Source organism: Hippocampus bargibanti, linkage group LG02, assembly GCF_051943395.1.
Source record: "Hippocampus bargibanti isolate YZ-2025 linkage group LG02, ASM5194339v1, whole genome shotgun sequence".
Taxonomy (NCBI): Eukaryota; Metazoa; Chordata; class Actinopteri; order Syngnathiformes; family Syngnathidae; genus Hippocampus; species Hippocampus bargibanti.
The window spans coordinates 21,967,501-21,987,500 of NC_142735.1; the positions used below are offsets into that span (position 1 = coordinate 21,967,501).

The 20,000-nt window shown below is 41.8% G+C and overlaps 2 protein-coding genes and 2 long non-coding RNA genes across 16 annotated transcripts in view; 1 reads left to right on the forward strand and 3 right to left on the reverse strand.

Moving 5' to 3' along the window:
- ctc1 (CST telomere replication complex component 1) overlaps positions 1-11,285 on the forward strand; it is a 15,508-nt gene extending 4,223 nt beyond the window's left edge. For 2 of the 12 annotated variants that reach the window (XM_088990148.1, XM_088990153.1), the window contains exons 11-23: positions 667-881; positions 2,533-2,696; positions 2,875-2,989; positions 3,172-3,505; positions 3,576-3,665; positions 3,724-3,890; positions 4,006-4,091; positions 4,460-4,595; positions 4,669-4,737; positions 4,808-4,961; positions 6,450-6,505; positions 6,580-6,923; positions 7,433-8,007. In XM_088990148.1, the coding sequence (XP_088846274.1) occupies positions 667-881; positions 2,533-2,696; positions 2,875-2,989; positions 3,172-3,505; positions 3,576-3,665; positions 3,724-3,890; positions 4,006-4,091; positions 4,460-4,595; positions 4,669-4,737; positions 4,808-4,961; positions 6,450-6,505; positions 6,580-6,923; positions 7,433-7,518 (2,016 nt within the window). In that variant the 3' untranslated portion in view covers positions 7,519-8,007. Of the gene's footprint in view, positions 1-666; positions 882-2,532; positions 2,697-2,874; positions 2,990-3,171; positions 3,506-3,575; positions 3,666-3,723; positions 3,891-4,005; positions 4,158-4,429; positions 4,596-4,668; positions 4,738-4,807; positions 4,962-6,449; positions 6,506-6,579; positions 6,924-7,432; positions 8,010-11,146 lie in introns of those variants that run through there. The other 10 variants (XM_088990149.1, XM_088990158.1, XM_088990156.1 and 7 more) reach the window with 9 other exon arrangements.
- Positions 4,105-6,675, reverse strand: LOC148901985 (uncharacterized). The gene is made up of 3 exons (XR_016114214.1): positions 6,538-6,675; positions 4,791-4,850; positions 4,105-4,600 (listed from the first exon to the last, which is right to left on the reverse strand). It is a non-coding gene; the product is annotated as an uncharacterized LOC148901985 (long non-coding RNA).
- Positions 6,755-8,611, reverse strand: LOC148901986 (uncharacterized). Its single transcript, XR_016114215.1, has 3 exons — positions 8,418-8,611; positions 8,140-8,181; positions 6,755-6,894 (listed from the first exon to the last, which is right to left on the reverse strand). It is a non-coding gene; the product is annotated as an uncharacterized LOC148901986 (long non-coding RNA).
- The window catches only part of LOC148901987 (disks large homolog 4-like), a 16,486-nt gene continuing 5,371 nt past the window's right edge, over positions 8,886-20,000 (reverse strand). Inside the window, exons 5-20 of one of the 2 annotated variants that reach the window (XM_088990160.1) lie at positions 19,488-19,538; positions 17,924-18,048; positions 17,651-17,820; positions 17,456-17,592; positions 16,521-16,671; positions 15,139-15,407; positions 14,968-15,070; positions 14,754-14,850; positions 13,738-13,914; positions 13,624-13,661; positions 13,507-13,545; positions 13,262-13,363; positions 11,358-11,530; positions 11,165-11,274; positions 10,981-11,072; positions 8,886-10,030 (exon numbers count right to left, since the gene is read on the reverse strand). In XM_088990160.1, the coding sequence (XP_088846286.1) occupies positions 9,924-10,030; positions 10,981-11,072; positions 11,165-11,274; positions 11,358-11,530; positions 13,262-13,363; positions 13,507-13,545; positions 13,624-13,661; positions 13,738-13,914; positions 14,754-14,850; positions 14,968-15,070; positions 15,139-15,407; positions 16,521-16,671; positions 17,456-17,592; positions 17,651-17,820; positions 17,924-18,048; positions 19,488-19,538 (1,941 nt within the window). In that variant the 3' untranslated portion in view covers positions 8,886-9,923. The remainder of the gene's footprint in view (positions 10,031-10,980; positions 11,073-11,164; positions 11,275-11,357; positions 11,531-13,261; positions 13,364-13,506; positions 13,546-13,623; positions 13,662-13,737; positions 13,915-14,753; positions 14,851-14,967; positions 15,071-15,138; positions 15,408-16,520; positions 16,672-17,455; positions 17,593-17,650; positions 17,821-17,923; positions 18,049-19,487; positions 19,539-20,000) is intronic. The other variant, XM_088990161.1, reaches the window with a different exon arrangement.

Below are 20,000 nucleotides of genomic sequence, written 5' to 3' on the forward strand. Positions count from 1 at the left end.
CACTTGCTATCTGCAATATACTTCTCGCAGAAGTGTATTGATGCTAACGCTAACATGGGGCTTGTTAAAATATCACAGACATTCGACTGTTTCATCAGTGGATGGATGGATTTGCCTTTGTTAGTCTCGCAGTGGAGAAATGTACATTTCACAGCAGCAAAGTGATGAAATTCGAATCGCGAATCCTCCGGCGCATTCAAGTTGGAGCGTACTCGTCTTTTTTTGGACTCGTCGGGCTCATTTAAAGGGGCGTTTACCTGTTTCAACATGACGGCCAGTATCATCCAATCAAAATTACGCTTTCCGCCAACCTAGGTCAGTGTCATCCAATCAAAATTGTGCTTTCAGGCAACTGCAGCCCCAAAAGGAAATGAACGGCGAAAAACAGAGAATATGTATTTTGTTTTATCGGCGAGCCATATGCAATCATCAAAAGAGCCACATATGGCTGGCGCGCCATAGGTTCCCGACCCCTGCGTCACAGCAACAACACTACCCATCATTTATGATTGTTTTTTTACATAACAAAAAGCAATTAACATGCAATAGTGCCATCTTGTAATAATTTTTTTTGCAATCAAACTCATGTCACATGTTAAACTGACTAAAGCTTTTTTGTGGTGGGTGGGTGTGGGGGCGGGGGGTTTTGCACTTGTATCTCTCCAGTACGACGGTAACTCGGTGCAGCATCAATATGTCAGCCTGTCAGAGCTCAGCGACTCCCTGAAAGAGGACTGTTGGGCTTCTTTGCGTCTCAGCTCTCTGCTGCCACCAGATGGAGAGGGTCTGAACCGAGCCCGGATGAACGCCGCTCTCGCCTGGTCAAGCAGAATTTTGAGGTCGGACCCAAAGCATACGATGCAGCCTGGAGAGACGCTAAGGTAAGTCCTCCGGCATGCACGTGTATGGCTTTTTTTCACAAAATGTGAAACATTTTAAAATCCAATTTGCTTTGCAGCCAATCAGAGGGTGCACATAGACAAACAAACATTCACAACTGAGGACACTGTAGTGTGATCAATAAACCTACTGGGGATGCTTTTGGCATGTGGGGGGCAAAAGGATTACCCTGAGAAAACCCATACAGGTATTTTTTTAATAGAATGAGGAACAAAAATAACAAGCATCCATCCATTTGTTTTCTACCCCATCAACCTGCTCGGAAGGCCAGGGCAGGTTTCGAACCCATGACCTCTCTACCGAGAGGCCAACGTGTTAATCAATCAATGTGCCATTTTGTGATAAACATATTTTGTGAAAATATACCATAAGCAGAATGTTTCGCAAAATGGTGCTGGGGCTTTCAAAATGAAGCAAGTAGGCAACGGTGTCAAACTCATTTGTAGTTATGGTTTCCTGTCAAGGGGCAGTTATGAATTTGGGGAAGCCATTACAATGTTTCATCCTTTCACATATTACATGTAGAGCGCACCAAAAATAATGTTTAACTATTTGTCACATTGAAGTAAAAAATAATGACTGTTATTCTGGTTTACATGGGACAATTTGACATTTTGGTTCGAACTTTAGCAAGCATCGTAGAATTTTACATGCTTAATTTGCTTTTTCGGGCTGCATAAAAGGACGTGGCGGGGCCAGATTTGGCCCCCAGGCCTTGAGTTTGACACCTGTGGCCTGAGGTATAAAATAATATAATGCAAAAGGGGGAGGAATATTTGTCTATGTCTGAACTTTGAAAAATGGGGGGAAAAATGGAGACAGACGGTACTCCAACTTACGAGCGAGATACGTTCCGAACAGTCGTTCGTAAGGTGAATTTGTTTGTAAGTTGCTTCAGTGCTATATTTTGTATGGAATGTATGTTGAAGGCTTGAATAAGTAACCTGTAATGGTTTGTACTGAAAAATAAACATTTAATAAAAAATGCCCCATAAAGATATACAGTGAACCCTCGTTTAACGCGAGAGATACGTTCCAAAAATAGCCCGCGATAGGTGAAATCCGCAAAGTACAATGTAATAAAAAAAAATCCAAATATTTTTTTACAATGCAAAACTGTACATACTGCTGATGAAACAAAAAATAAAACATATTTTTTAATAGTTTCAAGAACTGTGTTGTAAAACAATACATATTTTGCTGCTGCGCCTATTCGTCCTGAAGGAGTCTCTTTCTCCGAGAGAAGAACATTGTTATTGGTAGTTGTTGTAGTTTTTTTGTCTTCCTTTTTTTGAGAATAGAGAACAGCTCCATGAGCTGTCAAAGCCAGTGTGTTTGATTTTATTCTGCTTTGTTTGCAGTGTTGTTTGTTTTACTTTGTTTGTTTGCACAGTTGCATGCTATTTATAAAAAAATCTATGTTTTTTTCCTCTGAAAAAAAATCCGCGATGCACTGAAGCCGCGATAAGTGAAGCGCGAAGTAGCGAGGGATCACTGTATACATGTACAACTGGAGAGAATACTACATATGTTACTACAAAAACGTTCACATGTACCGTTGTTCGGAACTTGAATGTTCGTAAGTAGGGGAGTGTCTGTACTGTATTCACCTGTGCATATACTGGCCCACAGACAGCGCCCCCTGCTGCTTGTGGGAATGCTGGAACTGCCGTCAGGCGCGTCCTTACATACGCTGCAGCTGAGGGACCGCACAGGAGCCATCCCCTGCGTCATCACAGAAACGACCCAGGAAGAGGCGGGAGGCCATACCGTGGCCTTCAATACTGCATGGATAGGTACACACACACACACACACACACATATGAAAATAAGTCACCACAGGTTATACTTGCTGTCAATCACCGTGTGTGTGTGTGTGTGTGTGTGTGTGTGTGTGTGTGTGTGTGTGTGTGTGTGTGTGTGTGTGTGTGTGTGTGTGTGTGTGTGTGTGTGTGTGTGTGTTTTCATGTTCAGGTTGCCTTGTGTGTGTCCAGCAGTTCACCATGGTAACGGAGCGTTTCCTTCAATCAGATTTCCCCTCCTACCAACACCTGAATCAGCACAAATTCATCACAAACAAACACTGCAGGTACACACACACACACACACACACACACACGCATACACGCATACACACACACACGCACACACACACACACACACACACACACACACACACACACACACACACACACACACACACACACACACACACACACACACACATACAGTGGTGGTTTCTGATGGTGTGTGTTTGTGTGTGTGAAACAGCATTTACCTCCAGTTCTTCCAGGAGAGCATTCTGATTTTGAGTCCATCTGTTGCCATGGAAACACACCTGCGGGAGAAAGGTGAGGAATCAGGAGATGAAGAAGAGAAAAGACAAAGGGACGAGGGCCCAGAACCTTTGCGACCTTCTCCCGCTACTGGGACCACCTGTGTCTCGGTGGTCCTTCGGGTGGAGCAGAAGACCGGCGTGATGTGGCGGGAGAACGCAGAGGCGTCTTTTTCCGTAACGGCGACTGTGATTGGCCCGCTGAAGGCTTGGGGGCGGAACCCCAAAAACAGGCCAATGAAAGAGTTTGAGGCAGGCAATGAGAAAAAGGTGAGAGGTCAACAAACGGCTTGGGTTCCAATTGGCAATGTTGGACGCGTGTGCGTGTGTGTGTTCGCAGATGACCCTGTTGTGTTCAGGTGCGTCGGCTCGCTGGTTTCCTCTCCTGCAGCCGGGACGCTTCTACAGACTGGTGGCGAGAGGCACGCAGGTACGTATGCCGGAGATTATTCGCCGCGCCTGTCCGCTCATCGTTGGCTGGCTGTCAGGACGTCGACGTTCTGGCCGCCGGCGCCGTCCCTCGATGGAACCAGGACGTCACCCTGCCAGTCCCGCCCGATTGGAAGTTTCACACGCTAACCCCGCCCCTTGCACACGCATGCCATTGCAGAGTGTGCCCCACGCTGTCCACGGTGTCGCAAGTTCTAGATGGCAGGTGGGTGGAACTCTTTGTTTAATGTCATTGATGCAGGACACATCAATTGATCAATCAACGTTGGTCTTTTTGTGTGTGTCTGTGTGTGTGTGTGTGTGTCTGCGTGTGCATACAGTGTTGATGTAGTGTCTTTTCAGGGTTTTGTTACAGACCGAATCAATCTGAATGACAGAACCAGGGACACTGAACAAACAAACATTGGTATTTCCCTCTCTCTCTCTCTCTCTCTCTCTCTCTCTCTCTCTCTCTCTCTCTCTCTCTCTCTCTCTCTCTCTCTCTCTCTCTCTCTCTCTCTCTCTCTCTCTCTCTCTCTCTCTCTAGCATGATATTTAGCCCGCTAGCTAGATCGCTCTCTCTCTTTCGCATGATATTTAGCTCGTTAGCTAGCTGTCTCCCTGTCTCTCTGTGTCTCTCTCTATCTGTCTCTCTCTCCCTCCCTTTCTCTCTCTCTCTCTCTCTCTCTCTCTCTCTCTCTCTCTCTCTCTCTCTCTCTCTCTCTCTCTCTCTCTCTCTCTCCCTCACACACATTTGACAAATAAGCAGTTCACAGACTGGGTGTACGTGTTTAGGTGTGCGTCTTACAGTGTGTGACCAAAATGGAAGGAGCCTCCGTGTCTTCCTGAACTGCAACCATAACATGTACCCACCTGGTCTGCTACCAGGCAACACACTGCTGATGTCTGCTTTCCATAGGAGGACATCCAAGTAACCTATACTCGGAAAAACCCACACACAAAATCACACGATGCCTGTAACTCCTCATGTGTGTTCTTATCAGGTCAGGACACACGTATTGCAGTAACATAGCAGTCAGCTGGGTAGCGGTGTTGCGGGTTCGAGACGAGAGGTATTAGCAAGTGTCTGATTTCCCAAGTCATTTCCGACACTCATGCGCATCACCTGAAATTGTTGTACAGTAGTTGGGAGGACCGTCCACCCGCTCCCATCATGCACTTGGCACTGTGGACACAGCGCAGCCGCACCATGGGGAGAGTCAAAGGACATGTGGTGTGTTTCATCTTCATGGAGCTACGGTGGAACTGCTTTGAATGTGGCAGTGTCTACGCACAGGTATATACGCACATATATACAGAGACAAAAACCAAAGGCATAGTGTGTGCATTTATTCCTGTATTGTAGGGAGGAGTGGGAAAGTGGAAACATCAGACTTCCAACCAGGTGTATGACTACAATTTTAAATGTGGAAAAATGTGTGCTTTTTATATAAACTGCATGTAGTTATGGTTTCCTCTCGGGAGCCCTTATGTATTTGGGAAGCCATTAGAATGTTTCATGCCCTCCACATATTACATCTACAGCACACAACAAATTAATGAACAACTAGTTTTCAAATTTAAAGTAAAAAATCATGACTTAATATGGTTTACGTGGGACAAATAGAAAATTTGGTTAGGACTTTAGCAAGCATTGTGGAATTTCACAAGTTTGATTTGCTTTCGAGGGCCGAATAAAATGATGTGATGGGCCTTGACTTTGACACCTACGCTCAAAATGGTCTTAGAGGACAACCAACGTCACTTCTTTTTCCCTAACTGACATCAGAAAAACGTTTTATAGCATCTAAAATACCCAAAACGCGCAGTATGATATTTTTAGTCAAATGCAAAACACCAATAAAAATGACTTAAAGTGTCTAAAAAGTACTTCAATTTGAAACCGGAAGTGGCCAGTTTCAGAAGGTCCCGCCCCCTTGTTCGTGGTGTAACAGCAAGACGTCTTGCCTTGCTCAAGAATCAAAAGAATGGCTTCAGATTCGGAGAATATGCTTTCTATTTACTCATCCAGTTATGAATATGATTCAAATAGTTCTGAAGAAGAAAGCATACATGTTTGCAATCGATTAAATAATTTATTCCGTGTCATTTTGAGGCATCAGGGGTGGGAAATGTCTCACCCAAAAAAGGCAGAACATAGCGACAAAGCCGTGTACGGAATTAATCAGCCCGTTTCCACAGGCTGATTAATTCCTTACCTGGAGCTTTGTCGCCCTCTTCTGCCTCTTTTTGGTCCTACATGACGTATTCAGACCAAAGTGCAGCAAAATGCATTGACGTGATGGAAGGACTGCTACAATGTGTCCTTTTTTCGGTCAGGGGCGTTCCTTCAGTGACGTAGGGTGAGGACTCGTCACCAACTCAAAAACAAGACTTCCTGAATATTCAGCGCGAGTCTTAAAACGTAAAATATAGCTATATGCGGTGGAATCTTTGTAAAATACGTTCAGTAGAAGTCATTTGAATCCATTTTACAAATTATGGACACAACTTGTCCGGAGACGTCGGTTGTCCTTTAAGGGTGATTGTGAACGTGAATGGATCTTCAGTTCTAGATGTGCTCTGCGATTGGCTGGTTCAGGATGTCCCCAAAACGACTGCATCACACCCCCAACCCTCAGGGACACCCTGAACCGGTTGCCAGGCAACCGCAGAGCATCCCCCCCCCATTATTTATTTATTTGTGTGTGTGTGTGTGTGTGTGTGTGTGTGGAGGTGGGGGGTTGATCAAAGTGTGATCCTCCCTGTTTTTTTTTGCTCTTAGTCAGGTTGCAGTGGGCAATGTCTCTCATCCTCGGGTGTCTTTGACTGCACTGTCAAGTAAGTGCGCCACGTGATCGCCGACTGCTTACCATGATGATGATGATAATGATGATGATGATGATGGCGGCCAGTTTGGTCATGGACGACGGCACAGGCCAAGCTCACGTCAAGTTCACTGGGGCGCTCGTGCGCCAGCTGCTGGGACTGAACTGTCCCCAGTGGGAGGGCCTTCAAAGAGCAGTGAAGGCCAGAGGACACATCCAAGTGTACCCTCGCGGGCGGAGCCAGGTCGGGTCGGACCCTTGCCTCCCGTCACCCAATCAACGACGTCGATTGCACCCCCTTGTCTGTAAAACGCTTCCTGCTTCCTTCTTGCAGGCATCCGACGACGTGCTCCTCGATTTCCTGTTGTTATGCGCGGGAGGTGTCAACTCGTTGTTTTTGACCTGCAACATAGACAACCAGGCCAAAGAAGGTAACACACACACACACACACACACACACACACACACACACACACACACACACACACACACACGGGACTTGGAGTCAAACAGGGGTGCATTACTCACACACACAACCTCATACACGGACAAGACACATTTAGCCCGCTAGCTATCTAGCTAACTCTCTTTCTCTCTCCCACTCTCTCTAGCATGATATTAAGCTAGCTAGCTCTCTCTCTCATTCTTTCTCTCTTTCTCTCTCTCTCTCTCTCTCTCTCTCTCTCTTTCGCTCTCTCTCTCTCTATCTCTCTCTCTCTCCCATACACACGCCCACTCACAAATGTCAAATGTCAGATTGTACTGACACAAAAACACACAAATGGAGATACACATAAACATGCTCCCACAGTACTAACTCGTACAGTACACACTCGCAGAAACAAACAAAACTCGGCGCTAGACGCAAAGATGGACTCAAACAAAACATGAAATAGCTGAATGTCTTGCTCAATGATTCAGCACAGTGGTTTGTTTTCAGAGGTCAAAAGGTTGAGACGTGGCAAGATGGAGTTCCTGACGAGAATGGCGCCACCCCTCAAACTCACTTGTTTACAAATTCACTGAGGAATGTCAATTCGTACATGCTTGCTCTCCTTGGCAACAGCCTACCTTCCAGAAAGTCATGTGATGTTTACAAATGTATAATAAATTTAAGTGACGGAAACTCTGAGTCTTTTTTCCGCTCACAAAAATCAATTTGGAAATTTTTAGATTAGCTCGCCCAGTTACGAGTGACGTCATAAATTATCTAGATGGTGATTGGCCCAAAGTCTGCTGCTATTCTGGAGCTGCCTGTCAAGTTGAACAGTGTAGCAGAAGCTTCAAGTCAACAAGATGAAGGCACTGGTCTTCCTCTTCATCTATCTCCTCGTCGGTAATTATATAGATCGCCTGGAAAGTAGTTGCAGTTCTTTATGTGACAATCGCTTTTCCCAAATAAAAATGGATTACATTTATTTTTACGCTTAAACAAATGCATCATGACAACTAGGCCATAGGAGAACAAACCACATTTGACAGGTCAACGACTTCTCAACATTTTTACACCATGTACAATTTAATTCTCTAAGTACACTACCACCATTACGATCAACATTACCGTCATAACAGCGTATGTCAAAAAAGGTTGCCATTGATGTTATTGGAATCAGATTGGAAACATTGCAATCTGGATGTTACACCTACTTTAATTCCGATTCATTGGACACTGATTCGCTGTGGCGACCCCTGAAGGGAAAAGCCGAAAGGAAAAGAAGATAATTTGCAATAATGTAATAATCTGATGAATAATTAAATGTATGAATGAAATATATATTTTAATCACTTTAAATAACTTTAAATAAAATCCCTGAACATTTATCAGAAAACGCCAACAATGGTGAGTCGTATTTTTCATGGACTTTTTACGTATATGCATCTTATTTTGAAAGCATCTCATATTGAAGGCATGTTTATAACGTTACCACAGCGACCAGAGTGTTGCGGCCAGATCAGACGTCCACTTGCATGTGGACGAGGGTAATGCTCGTAATGTTCTGTTACAACTCTCATCTGTTCCTTCGCCCCACGAGTCTCTCACTCGAAAGTAATTCTGTGGTACCAAGATCATTCGTGGTATAATGGCGCCCTTTAGCGGTCACTACTTAAAAATGACACTGACTCAAATCGGCTGTATGAAGTTTTTCATTTCATTTCATATGGAGATGAGATGAGATGAGATGATAACCATTATTCGTCTCACAATGGAGACATTCACAATCCACAGCAGCGAATTTATGAAAACAAGAGCAAAGGAGAAAGAAGAACAAAATAAAGGCAGCCACTTTCGCAGCACCATCTCGAAGTTACATTACAGTAATCCCTTGCTACTTCGTAGGTCGATTATCACGGCCTTTGATGCATGGTGGATTTTTTTTTACAAAAATAAAGAAAAGGCTGTAAATGGCAGCGAAACCAGAGAGGATTAGAATTGCCTGCGCCAGGTGAGAACAGAGCAGATCACATCAGGCTAACAAGAGTTTGGACCAGACCAGGCTGGATTTTGCCTTTTCATGATTAAACTTGTTTGAGCATTTATTGTTATTAGTACGCTCTTTGTCCTCATTTGTCACACATAAATTCCCCATCAGGAGATTGAAATGTGAGATCCTCAGCAAAAAATGGTCCCTCCCCATTTTGAGTGGTGAGCTGAATTGTTCTAATTGTAAATTCAAAGGGCATTAGATAATTCCGATTTTGGAATAACCATTCAAAGTCAAAAAGGAGAGAGCCCAAAGGTCACTTTGCCTGTTGCAAAATTGCAGTCCATTCGCACAAAGCCCCGACTCAAGAAACTCCACATTTATTACTTTTTTTAATCAATTTATTCCAAATTTTCCACAAATCCATTTGTCGTTTCTCTTCCCGTCGACACAGCAGCGCGAGAGGAATCATTGGGAAGTGTCGATTGACAGCCCTTGGCTGTTTGTGTTTGCTGTACCGAGCGAGTCTCTGTGCTGTACAGTGGAGGTGGCGGAGCCAGTGTGAAGCCAGTTTTGCACAACGGAATTGTGGGAGATGTAGTCCACGTGGTGGTAAGGGGGAGGGGTGGCAAAGCATCATGTGATCAAAGCCCTGAATTCTCTCTCTCTTTCTCTCACTCTCTCTCTCTGTATATATATGTATGTGTGTGTGTGTGTGTGTGTGTGTGTGTGTATGTGTGTGTGTGTGTGTGTGTGTGTGTGTGTGTGTGTGTGTGTGTGTGTGTGTGTTTGAGCCCCATTGTTGTATTTACACAAGCACACGGTGTGTGTATTTCACATCCATCAATGAATCAATCCGTAAATAAATAGCAGAATATAAACACATTACCTACACTCTACACTGATCACACTTCATCCGCTCCTGTGTTGCCATGGATACACAACCTGTGCACAGGACTGGGTTGGGGTTTGAGGGTGGGAGTAGAAGGGGGTGTCTCTTCTCCGCAATCAGAGCCGGTCGCGGGTCACAACCCAAATGTACGGGCCGCTCTGTTCCTCGATGACTACTTTCACCTGGTGGTACACTTCCTCGAAGCTGTCCCCGTGCACGATGGCTGGATAGACACACACAAAAACACACATGTTAAGAGTTTGACAGTCACACACATGAACGTCAATGGTTGGTAGAACGGATGTTCCATTTTTTTGGTCCAGTTCATCATTTAGCTTTCTTATTGAACTCCAAAGCAATTTTCTGACATGGAATTGGTTGAAGTGCCTGGTAGAAAATTTGCATTTCAGAAGAGTAATTTATATATATATATATATATATATATATATACAGTAAAGTCTCGTTATATCGATATCGGATATATCGATAGTCCCGGTTATATCGATACTATTTCTATGCACGCACGGAGAAAATTACATGCAAACAGGGTCGGATATATCGATAGTCCCGGTTATATCGATATTTTTTCGGACTCCCTTGAATATCGATATAACGAGACTTTACTGTATATATATATATATATATATATATATATATATATATATATATATATATATATATATATATATATATATATATATATATATATATATATATGTGTGTATATGTATATGTATATATAATAGTATATGTATGGACTAAATAAAAGGTGACAAACTCATTTTTGTGGCAAGCCACATTTGAGTTAGCGTTTTCTTTGTAGTATCATTATGACTGAAACCACATAAAGAAGTCATGAGGACATGTTTATTCATCTATTGTCTAAGTTACTAAAATACTGTAAAGGGTTTGGGAAGAAGAAAATGCTCATTCTTATGTATGACAAATGACAATTTGTAATGTTGGTAGCGATTTTAGCAAGCATCATGAAAGTTGCCATCTTTGATTTGCTTTCGCGGGCCACATAAATGAAATGTATTATTATTATTATTATACTATCGCGGGCCAGATCTGGCCCCCGGGCCTTGAGTTTGACACCGGTGGACTAAACTATTGTACAAAAGATGCACAACATTAAAAAAAGTGTACACAGTAGCCAGTAAATATATTTACCAGTGAAACACTCAAGGAAATCTTGTTCCATTTTGATGGCTCGATCCAGAACTTTCCTGGCCTGGTCCTCAGATAGACGCTTGTTCAGGTCACTGCGCATGCACGCACGCACATACATACATACACAAACACACAAAATGAGGATATTTGTTTGACCGGTCGGCAGGTGGCCTGATGGACTAACAGGATGTTCTCCAGAGATCGCGGTCGGATGAAGATCGCGATGGGGTGGAGCTGAGCTGCCTGCAGCCTCCTGACGGCGTTGGCTGACACGTCCAGGATGCAGTGCTTGCCCTACACACGCAAAGGCAAACGATAGCAAGGCCGATGAGAGCACGGCGGCGGCATGATCGGACTGAGAAGAAGGTCTTACATACCTGGCGGGCAACCTGTCTGACGCTTTGGACCGACGTGCCGTACAGGTGGTTGTTGTACTGGCCCGCTTCGATGAAGTGATGCGACTGGATGTCGCGCTCCATCTGTTCGCGGGATGCCACAAAATGGTAGTCCCGCCCGTCCACCTCGTAGTCTCTCCGGGGGCGAGTCGTGTCTGCAGAGGTATTAGAAGGTCACACGTGGATTATTTAGTAATTTACTGTATTTATGTATTCATTCATTTATTTGTTGATGTATTTATTTATTGACTTACGTTTTTTGTTTATTTGATTGTATATTTATTTAGTCATTTTATATTTCTGTATTTATTTTTCAATGTATCAATATATTTATTGATTTGGTCATGTATATGTTATTTATTTACTTTTTTGTCTATTTGATTGTGTATTTATTTAATATTTTTTTATTTTTGTATTTATTTATTCATTCATGTGTTTATTTATTTATTCGTTGATGTATTTTGCTTATTTATCTATGTATTTATTCATTTGTGTAATTATTTATTTACTGACTTTTTTGTTTATTTGATTGTGTATTTATTTATTCATTTTATATGCTTGTATTTATTCTTCAATGTATTTATCAATAAATTTACTTATTTATTCATTCATGTATTTATTTATTAATGTATGTGTTATTTATCTACTTTTTTGTTTATTTGACTGTGTATTTATGGATTCATTTTTCATGTATGGATTTATCTGTCAATGTATTAATTTATTCGTGTATTTATTTTCTTACTTTTTTGTTTATTTGATTGTGTATTTATTCATTTTATATTTCTGTATTTATTTTTCAATGTATTTATGCATTTATTTGTTCATGTATTTATTTATTCATTTTTTTATTTCCATATTTATTTGTTCATGTATTGATGTATTTATTGATGTATGTATCTATTTATTTACTTTTTTGTTTATTTGATCGTGTATTTATTTATTCATTTTTTATTTATGTATTTATTTTTCAATGTATTAATTAATTAATTATTTAATTAATGGATTAATTATTTAATTAATTGATTAATTTGTTCACATATGTATTTATTATATATATATATATATATATATATATATATATATATATATATATATATATATATATATATATATATATATCTTTATTTAGATAAATATATGATCAATCAAACTATTTTATTAATTGATCGTAATTAAAGTAAAGTCTCGTTATATCGATATCGGATATATCGATAGTCCCGGTTATATCGATACTATTTCTATGCACGCACGGAGAAAATTACATGCAAACAGGGTCGGATATATCGATAGTCCCGGTTATATCGATATTTTTTCGGACTCCCTTGAATATCGATATAACGAGACTTTACTGTACTTTATATCCGGTGACAAAGAAACCAATGATCGGATCAGCTTCTCACAAAGGATAAAGAAGATATGCCTGTGAGTACTTCCACTGAATGTCTGAAAAGGTTGACGCAACATTTGTGTTCAAATATCGGCTGCTACATGTATGGATTGGATTGGATTTGGATTTGCCTTTATTAGTCTCGCAGTGGAGAAATTTACATTTCACATGCCGATCTAAAGTTAGCATTAGCAAGACTAGCGGATTAAAGACTAAAATTGATTTTAGTCTTTAGAACTGATTTTAATAACACGATTTGTAAGTATTATGTTTAGTTTGCCACGAAACCTCAAATATTATTTAATGAACAGTTTCAAGGCTTTTTTACCAAGTATTCTTCAGTATTTGCAAATCTGCGCTCATATTTTGCTTGTCGTAGCAAAGAAACTGCCCCCCCCCCCCCCCCCCCCCCCCCCCAGTCCAATTGTAAGTGAAGGCATCATGGCTCCATCAAGTTGACTATCGCCAAAGCGATTCGCGCGCCATTTAACACACTCACGTGGTACGCAGGAGCCAAACTTGTCCGGGAAATCTGTGAGCAGGTCATCGTTGATTCGGTCTTTGGTGGGTCCCAAGACGATGATGGGTCGGGCGTAGTCCACTGTGGAAACAGCGGTTAGCAGCCTGTCACGTTCACTCGCTCACATTTTACTTTGCCACTGACCCCCAAACCTATTCGTGCTTTACCATTCACTCATTTTTTTTTTCTTTCCAAGGAATCTATCTTTGTTTCAAGCCCCTTACCTTCAGTCTGGGCCACCACCTCATAGCTCTGGACCAGCCCTGCAGCAGAAAACCCACCATAGTTACACACTTGCCTCTTTATCGCCTCATTGAATTTGTCATCATGGCACAACTTACCTTGTGGTTTCATTCGGGACCACTCCTTCCTCTCAACCCTGACACACACACACGCGCACACACAGCATCAGTCGCTATGTCGAGCCAGAAGCGAGGACAGTTGCGGTTCTCGACCTGTGTTTGGACGGGATGTATCCCAGCTCCTCCAGCTCTCCCTGTTGGTTGACTCGTCTGGCCTGCCACCACTCGTCGTCAGAGCTGTCAATCACATGAAGTACCTCCCCAAAGTTAAAGTCCAGAGCCTGGGATAGGACGCCGCAGTCCCACGTCTTGTCGTAATCGAACAAGGCCCTGTCACACAGAGAATGGGGTAGAAGTAAATAAATACAGAAATGAAAAATTAATAAATAAACACACAATCAAATAAACAAAAAAAGTAAATGGATAAATACATACATAAATAAAATTAAATAAAAATAAATAATAAAATAAAAAGCTCATGTATTTTGTTTTTCTACTTTCATTCCTTTCATCACTTTGCTGCTGTGAAATGTAAATTTCTCCACTGTGAGACTAATAAAGGCATATCCAATCCAATCCAATATCCAATAAATAAACACGTGAATGAATAAATAAACAAGTAAATCAATAAATACATTGAAAAATAAATAAACAAATAAAAAATGAATAAATAAATACACAGTCAAATAAACAAAAAAGTAAATAAATAAATAGCAAAATAAACAGAAATAAAAAATGAATAAATAAATACACGGTCAAATGAACAAAAAAGTAAATAAATAAAGAAGTAAATATGGGAATAATTTTGTACAGATGACGGCTGAAGAAACCTTCTCATCGATGGACCATTCCTGTACGACTGAGAGCTTACACAGACAAATATGAGAATAAATAAATAAATACGTGGATGAATAAATAAACAAGTAAATAAAGTAATTAATTAATTAATTAATACATTGATAAATACAATGAAAAATAAATACATAATAAGTAAATAAATACACAGTCAAATAAAAATAAATAAATAAATAACTTGATAAATACATTGAAAAAGTAAATACAGAAATAAATAATGAATTAATAAATACACAATGAAATACACAAAAAAGTCTTGTTGAGTTACTTCCTGTGTGTATGCGTGTGTTGGTGTGTGTGTGTGTGTGTGTTACCTGACATAGAAAGTCCGATTGGCACGCAGGCTTCCTGGCGAGCTGTTCATCATCTGCTCACGCAGGTCGTGGATCTTGGCTTCAAAGCGGCTATATTCTACACACAACCACACGTTGAAAAAAGACACACACAGACACGCGAAGACGGACATGGTGTCAGCAAACTGATGTTAAAAAGCTGATGGTGCGTACATGGGCGTGTGCATGCACTCACCCTCGGGTCTGTACTGCGTTACTATGGTAACCGTTTGACCTGCATTCTTGAGAGCAGCCGCGGCCTGCTCATGTGTCGCAAACCTGAGGTCCACACCATTTACCTATACACACACATTTACCGTCACTCAAGGTGTGATGTCACAGCAATGGCGGACGTATATGTGCCCACGCTGAGAATCTGGTCGCCCTTCTGGAGTTCTCCGCTGAGGTCCGCCGGCCCCCCGGCGAGAATGAAGGAGATGAAGATCCCTTCGCCGTCCTCGCCCCCCACAATGTTGAAGCCCAGGCCGCTGGCGCCACGCTGCACGCACACCCGGCGGGGTTCTCGGCCGTAGTCGTCCTCGAACGTCATGCCGCGGTGGAGCGGCGAGTAGCGGCGCGGGGATGGCGGCGGGAGGGCTTGCGGGTAATCGCACATGTAATCGGGCTCCATGTAAGCTGCGCGGAAGAGACAAATGGAAACACGGCGACATGCTGTCAGGGTTGGGTGCAAAAGACGACGCCGTGAATTGCATTTGTTGATTTTTTTTTTTTGTATCTATCATTTATTTCTAATTGTATTCTTTTATTCGCCACTGGAAATGTAAATTTCTCCACTGTGAAACTAATAAAGGCTAATCTATTAATTTTCATTTAATTTATCATACCGTATTTTCTGCACAATAAGGCACACCGACAAGAACGTATTTTTTCAAATGCGCCTCATCATCCGGTGCGCCTTATTGTATGGAGAACATTTTAAAATATGTCATACATACATACTTATGATAAATATGTCATATAATTGACTCTCATAATGCGGTGCACCTTATATATGGAAAACGTTTTTAAATATGTCAAGCTGTGCCTTATATTCCAGAAAATACTGTATTTTATTTTAATTTAATGTAATTTAATTCATGGAATTGTAGGGTTAAAAAAATTGGCATGTATGGAATAATCATCTCGCCCATGCATTTCACATTGCCCCTCCCCCTTGTAGGTTGGGCTCGGTTCTGCCTTTGCCATTAGCTTCTTAGCATTTTTAGCTGTTTTTTCCTCCGGTGGGGGTGGATGCGTGGTTGGGACGGATTTTATGGTTTATTTCAACCAAGGAAATATGTTGAAGTGAGTTGAGGAGATCAAGCTGCTCACTCACAGAAAAACTTATCATGTGACGGTAAAGTGACCATGAAAGGGGCTTATAAATCAAATGTATTATTATTGTTTCAACTGAACTTGAAAATATTTACACCAAGAAACAGCCATCCGTCCATTTTCTGAAGCACTTTATACTCACATATGTTGCGGGGTGCTAGAGCCTATCCCAGCTGTCTTTAGGCAGTAGACTGGGGACACCCTGAACCGGTCGACAGCCAATCGCAGGATACATAGCGATAAACAACCATTTGTGTTCAAACTAACACCTAGCCACAATTTGGAGTGTTCAATCAGCCTGCCATGCATATTCTTGGAATGCGGGAAGAAACCGGAGTACCCGGAGAAAACCCACACAGGCGACGCACAAAAATATAACCTCTAAACCGTAAAGGTGGAAGCCGGGCAACGTACAGCTGGTGAGATCCGGAGGGCTGAATCGCTCAGCCGGGTGGATGTATTGCGTGGTGGGTGTGGCCACTTTCAAGTAGACCACCTCTCCCGTGTTTTTCAGAGCCGAGACGGCGTCTTCGTGCAGGACGTCCTCCAGACACAAATGGTTGACCTAGAGGGGGGGAAGGAAAGCTCAGCCGTCAGGCAGGGGTGGATGAAAATATAAACAAAGAGCTTGACTGATATGAATTAACTCATTCACTGCCAGACAGACCATGTGCAAAAATGTGTCCACTCCAGTGCCAGGGTTTTTGTCATTTTCACTCAAATTGCTGCACCCACACAATATTGTTTTTTTTTTTTTAGAAAAGTTAGAAAAGGGATAACATGGTCACATTGAGCATCATCTGGTCAAGACATTAAAACAAAACATAGATCACATAACCATCTGAATAAAAAGTTTTACATTTCTTGCAATTCTGCTGATGCAATGTCCTGTTCACTGTGCCATATAAGAAAGAAAAGTAAACAAATAATGAATATTGAGTTTTAGGACTGCATAAAAGTTCATTTCAGCGTAAGAAACCTTAGACTCTATTCTTTCATCGGAAAAAAAGAGTTCATTGAGTTGGAGTTATCTGAGCTTGAAATGGGGGTGGCTGTGCAAAATACAATACAATACATATTGATTTCTATAGAGCTTTACCAACAGCTGAAGCTGTAACAAAGCGCTAACATGGACAAAAGGCAAATGCTGCCCCCTCATGGGAGGGAAAAGAAGTCTGACCAGCGCTGTATGGACAACCCCAGCAAGAAAATCAAAACCCCAACAAATTCAGAAATGGCGCGCTCCATGTCACACTTTTGTATACCCAAATAAATGCGGGAATGGCAGTGAATGAGTTAAATGGAAATCCACACAGTGTGACGGACAAATGGAGACACAGCTCACGTACGGCCAAGATCTTGTCGCCAATCTGGAGGCGCCCGTCCCGCTGCGCAGCGCCGCCTTCGATGATCTTGGTGACGTAGATGCTGTTGTCGCCGGGGACGTGCTGGTTGCCGATCCCCCCGGCGATGCTGAAGCCCAGACCTGAAGCCAAAATATCTCAAAAATCTTTCCTTCCAAATTCAGATGTCTGCGTTTCTACCTTTGGGTCCCTTCATCAGTTTGATCTTGGCGACGTGCTCGCTGAGCGGACGTCGCCGCAAAATGTAGAGCCGCACCACGGGCCCCGCCTCTTTCAGCGCCTCCACGGCCACCGAGTGAGTGACCTCCCGCACGTCTACGTCGTTGACGAACACAATGCTGTCGTTCACCCTGTAAACAATAATGCGATACAATACATACATATTGATTGATATAGCGCTTTAAACACAGCTGACGCGCAAACATTGATGTGTCCGCGCACACGGGCGTGTACCTCAGACGTCCGTCCTGCGCGGCGGCTCCTCCGGGGATGATCTTGGTGATGAAGATGGACGGATCATCTCCAATGTGAGGGTTGTCAGTTCCTCCTGCAATGCTGAAACCCAACCCGGAGTTTCCCTGCACACGCACGGGTGAAGGTTAAAGTTTTAAACCTCGCGTTGAGATAAAAGCAACAAGAACAAACAAAAAAAAAATGAAATTCAAATGGCATTAATTAAGTTCAGCTTCCTAAGAAGAGATTCACACGTACATTAGGTGGCCCAGTAACCCATGGTAAATATCACACTTTTTTTTTGCAGAGGATAAATAATATATGCTTGTGAGTTCTAATTCAGAAATGGCGCTCCACGTCAATTCCTGAAGAAATAGAAATCCACACAGCGTGATACACACACACACACGCACGCACGCACACACACACACACACACACACACACACACACACACACACACACACACACACACACACACACACATATATATACATACATATACATATATATATATATATATATATATATATATATATATATATATATATATATATATATATATATATATGTTATATTGATAGTACTGCTTATTACGATACTATTTCTATGAACGCAAGGAGAAAATTTACATGCCGCAGAATCGGATATATCGATAGTCCAGTTATATCGATATTTTTTCCGACTCCCGAGAATATCGATATAACGATATATATATATATATATATATATATATATATATATATATATATATATATATATATATATATATATATATACAGTAAAGTCTCGTTATATCGATATCGGATATATCGATAGTCCCGGTTATATCGATACTATTTCTATGCACGCACAGAGAAAATTACATGCAAACAGGGTCGGATATATCGATAGTCCCGGTTACATCGATATTTTTTCGGACTCCCTTGAATATCGATATAACGAGACTTTACTGTATATATAAAATCCATGAAATGCCATCAGAATGGACAAGGTTGACACAGCAAGCATTAAAGACCTTTTAAAATACCATATTTTCCGGGGTATAAGGCACACCCAGAAGCCTTATTTTTCTTCAAAAGATAACCGTGCACCTTATACGCAGGTACGCCTAATATATGAAGTAATATTGAGCCATAAATACTGTGAGCAGCCAAAAACTCCATTTCACCCCGTAGAAGAAGTCATGCGTAACCCCAGCCTCTACTGTAGCGCCTTATAATATGGTGTGCCTTATATTTGGAAAACTTTTAGATTTTTATATATTATATTTGGGGAACCTTTTTAATCGTTGAAGGTGCACCTCATAGTCCGGTGCGTCTTATCTACAGAAAAAGTTTGAATATATACCATTCATTAGGGGTGCGCCTTATACACCGGAAAATACTATACTTAAATCTAATTGGGTTTAGGGTGTTTCGTCGTTTAAGATAGATTTCTTCCGAACCAGAATTCTTCTGGAAAAAATATTACGAGCATTATTTGTGCGTGATAGCAAATAGGACGTAGAAGGTGCCCGTCTGTGTGCCTTTGTGTGTGTCTGATGTACTGTACATGCATACTTACCCTCTCGAGCGTGATCTCCTCATACTCCAGCTCTCCTTCAGATCCGTTCATCTGTGAAATCACACCAAGGGTTAAATCACATTCGGCGCAAAATAGCTGAAGAGCCCCCACCCCAACAACCCCCCCCCCCCATCACCACCACACACACACTTCTGACGACTGGTTGCCATGGCAACAGTCGCCTTCAGGGCTCAGGCGGACAAGGCAAATCTCTCTCTTGCTCACTCAATTTCTCTTTTGCTCTCACTCTCTCAGCTGCAGCTATGACATCACTTCCGCGTGCGGCTTGCGCAACGAGACAGGCGATGGCGCTCTAGGTAAACGCGATTCGTCATAGAGCAGAAAAGAACTCTCGAGGAAGTGCATTAAACATTCAAAAATCGTTAAAACAATCAACTGCAATCAATTACAAAACACTTACAAACATAATTTCGAATTCATGACTATCGTTCCAAAGACACATGGGAAATAAACGTCTCCACTAACAACCCAGGTTAAACCTAAATCACCCTC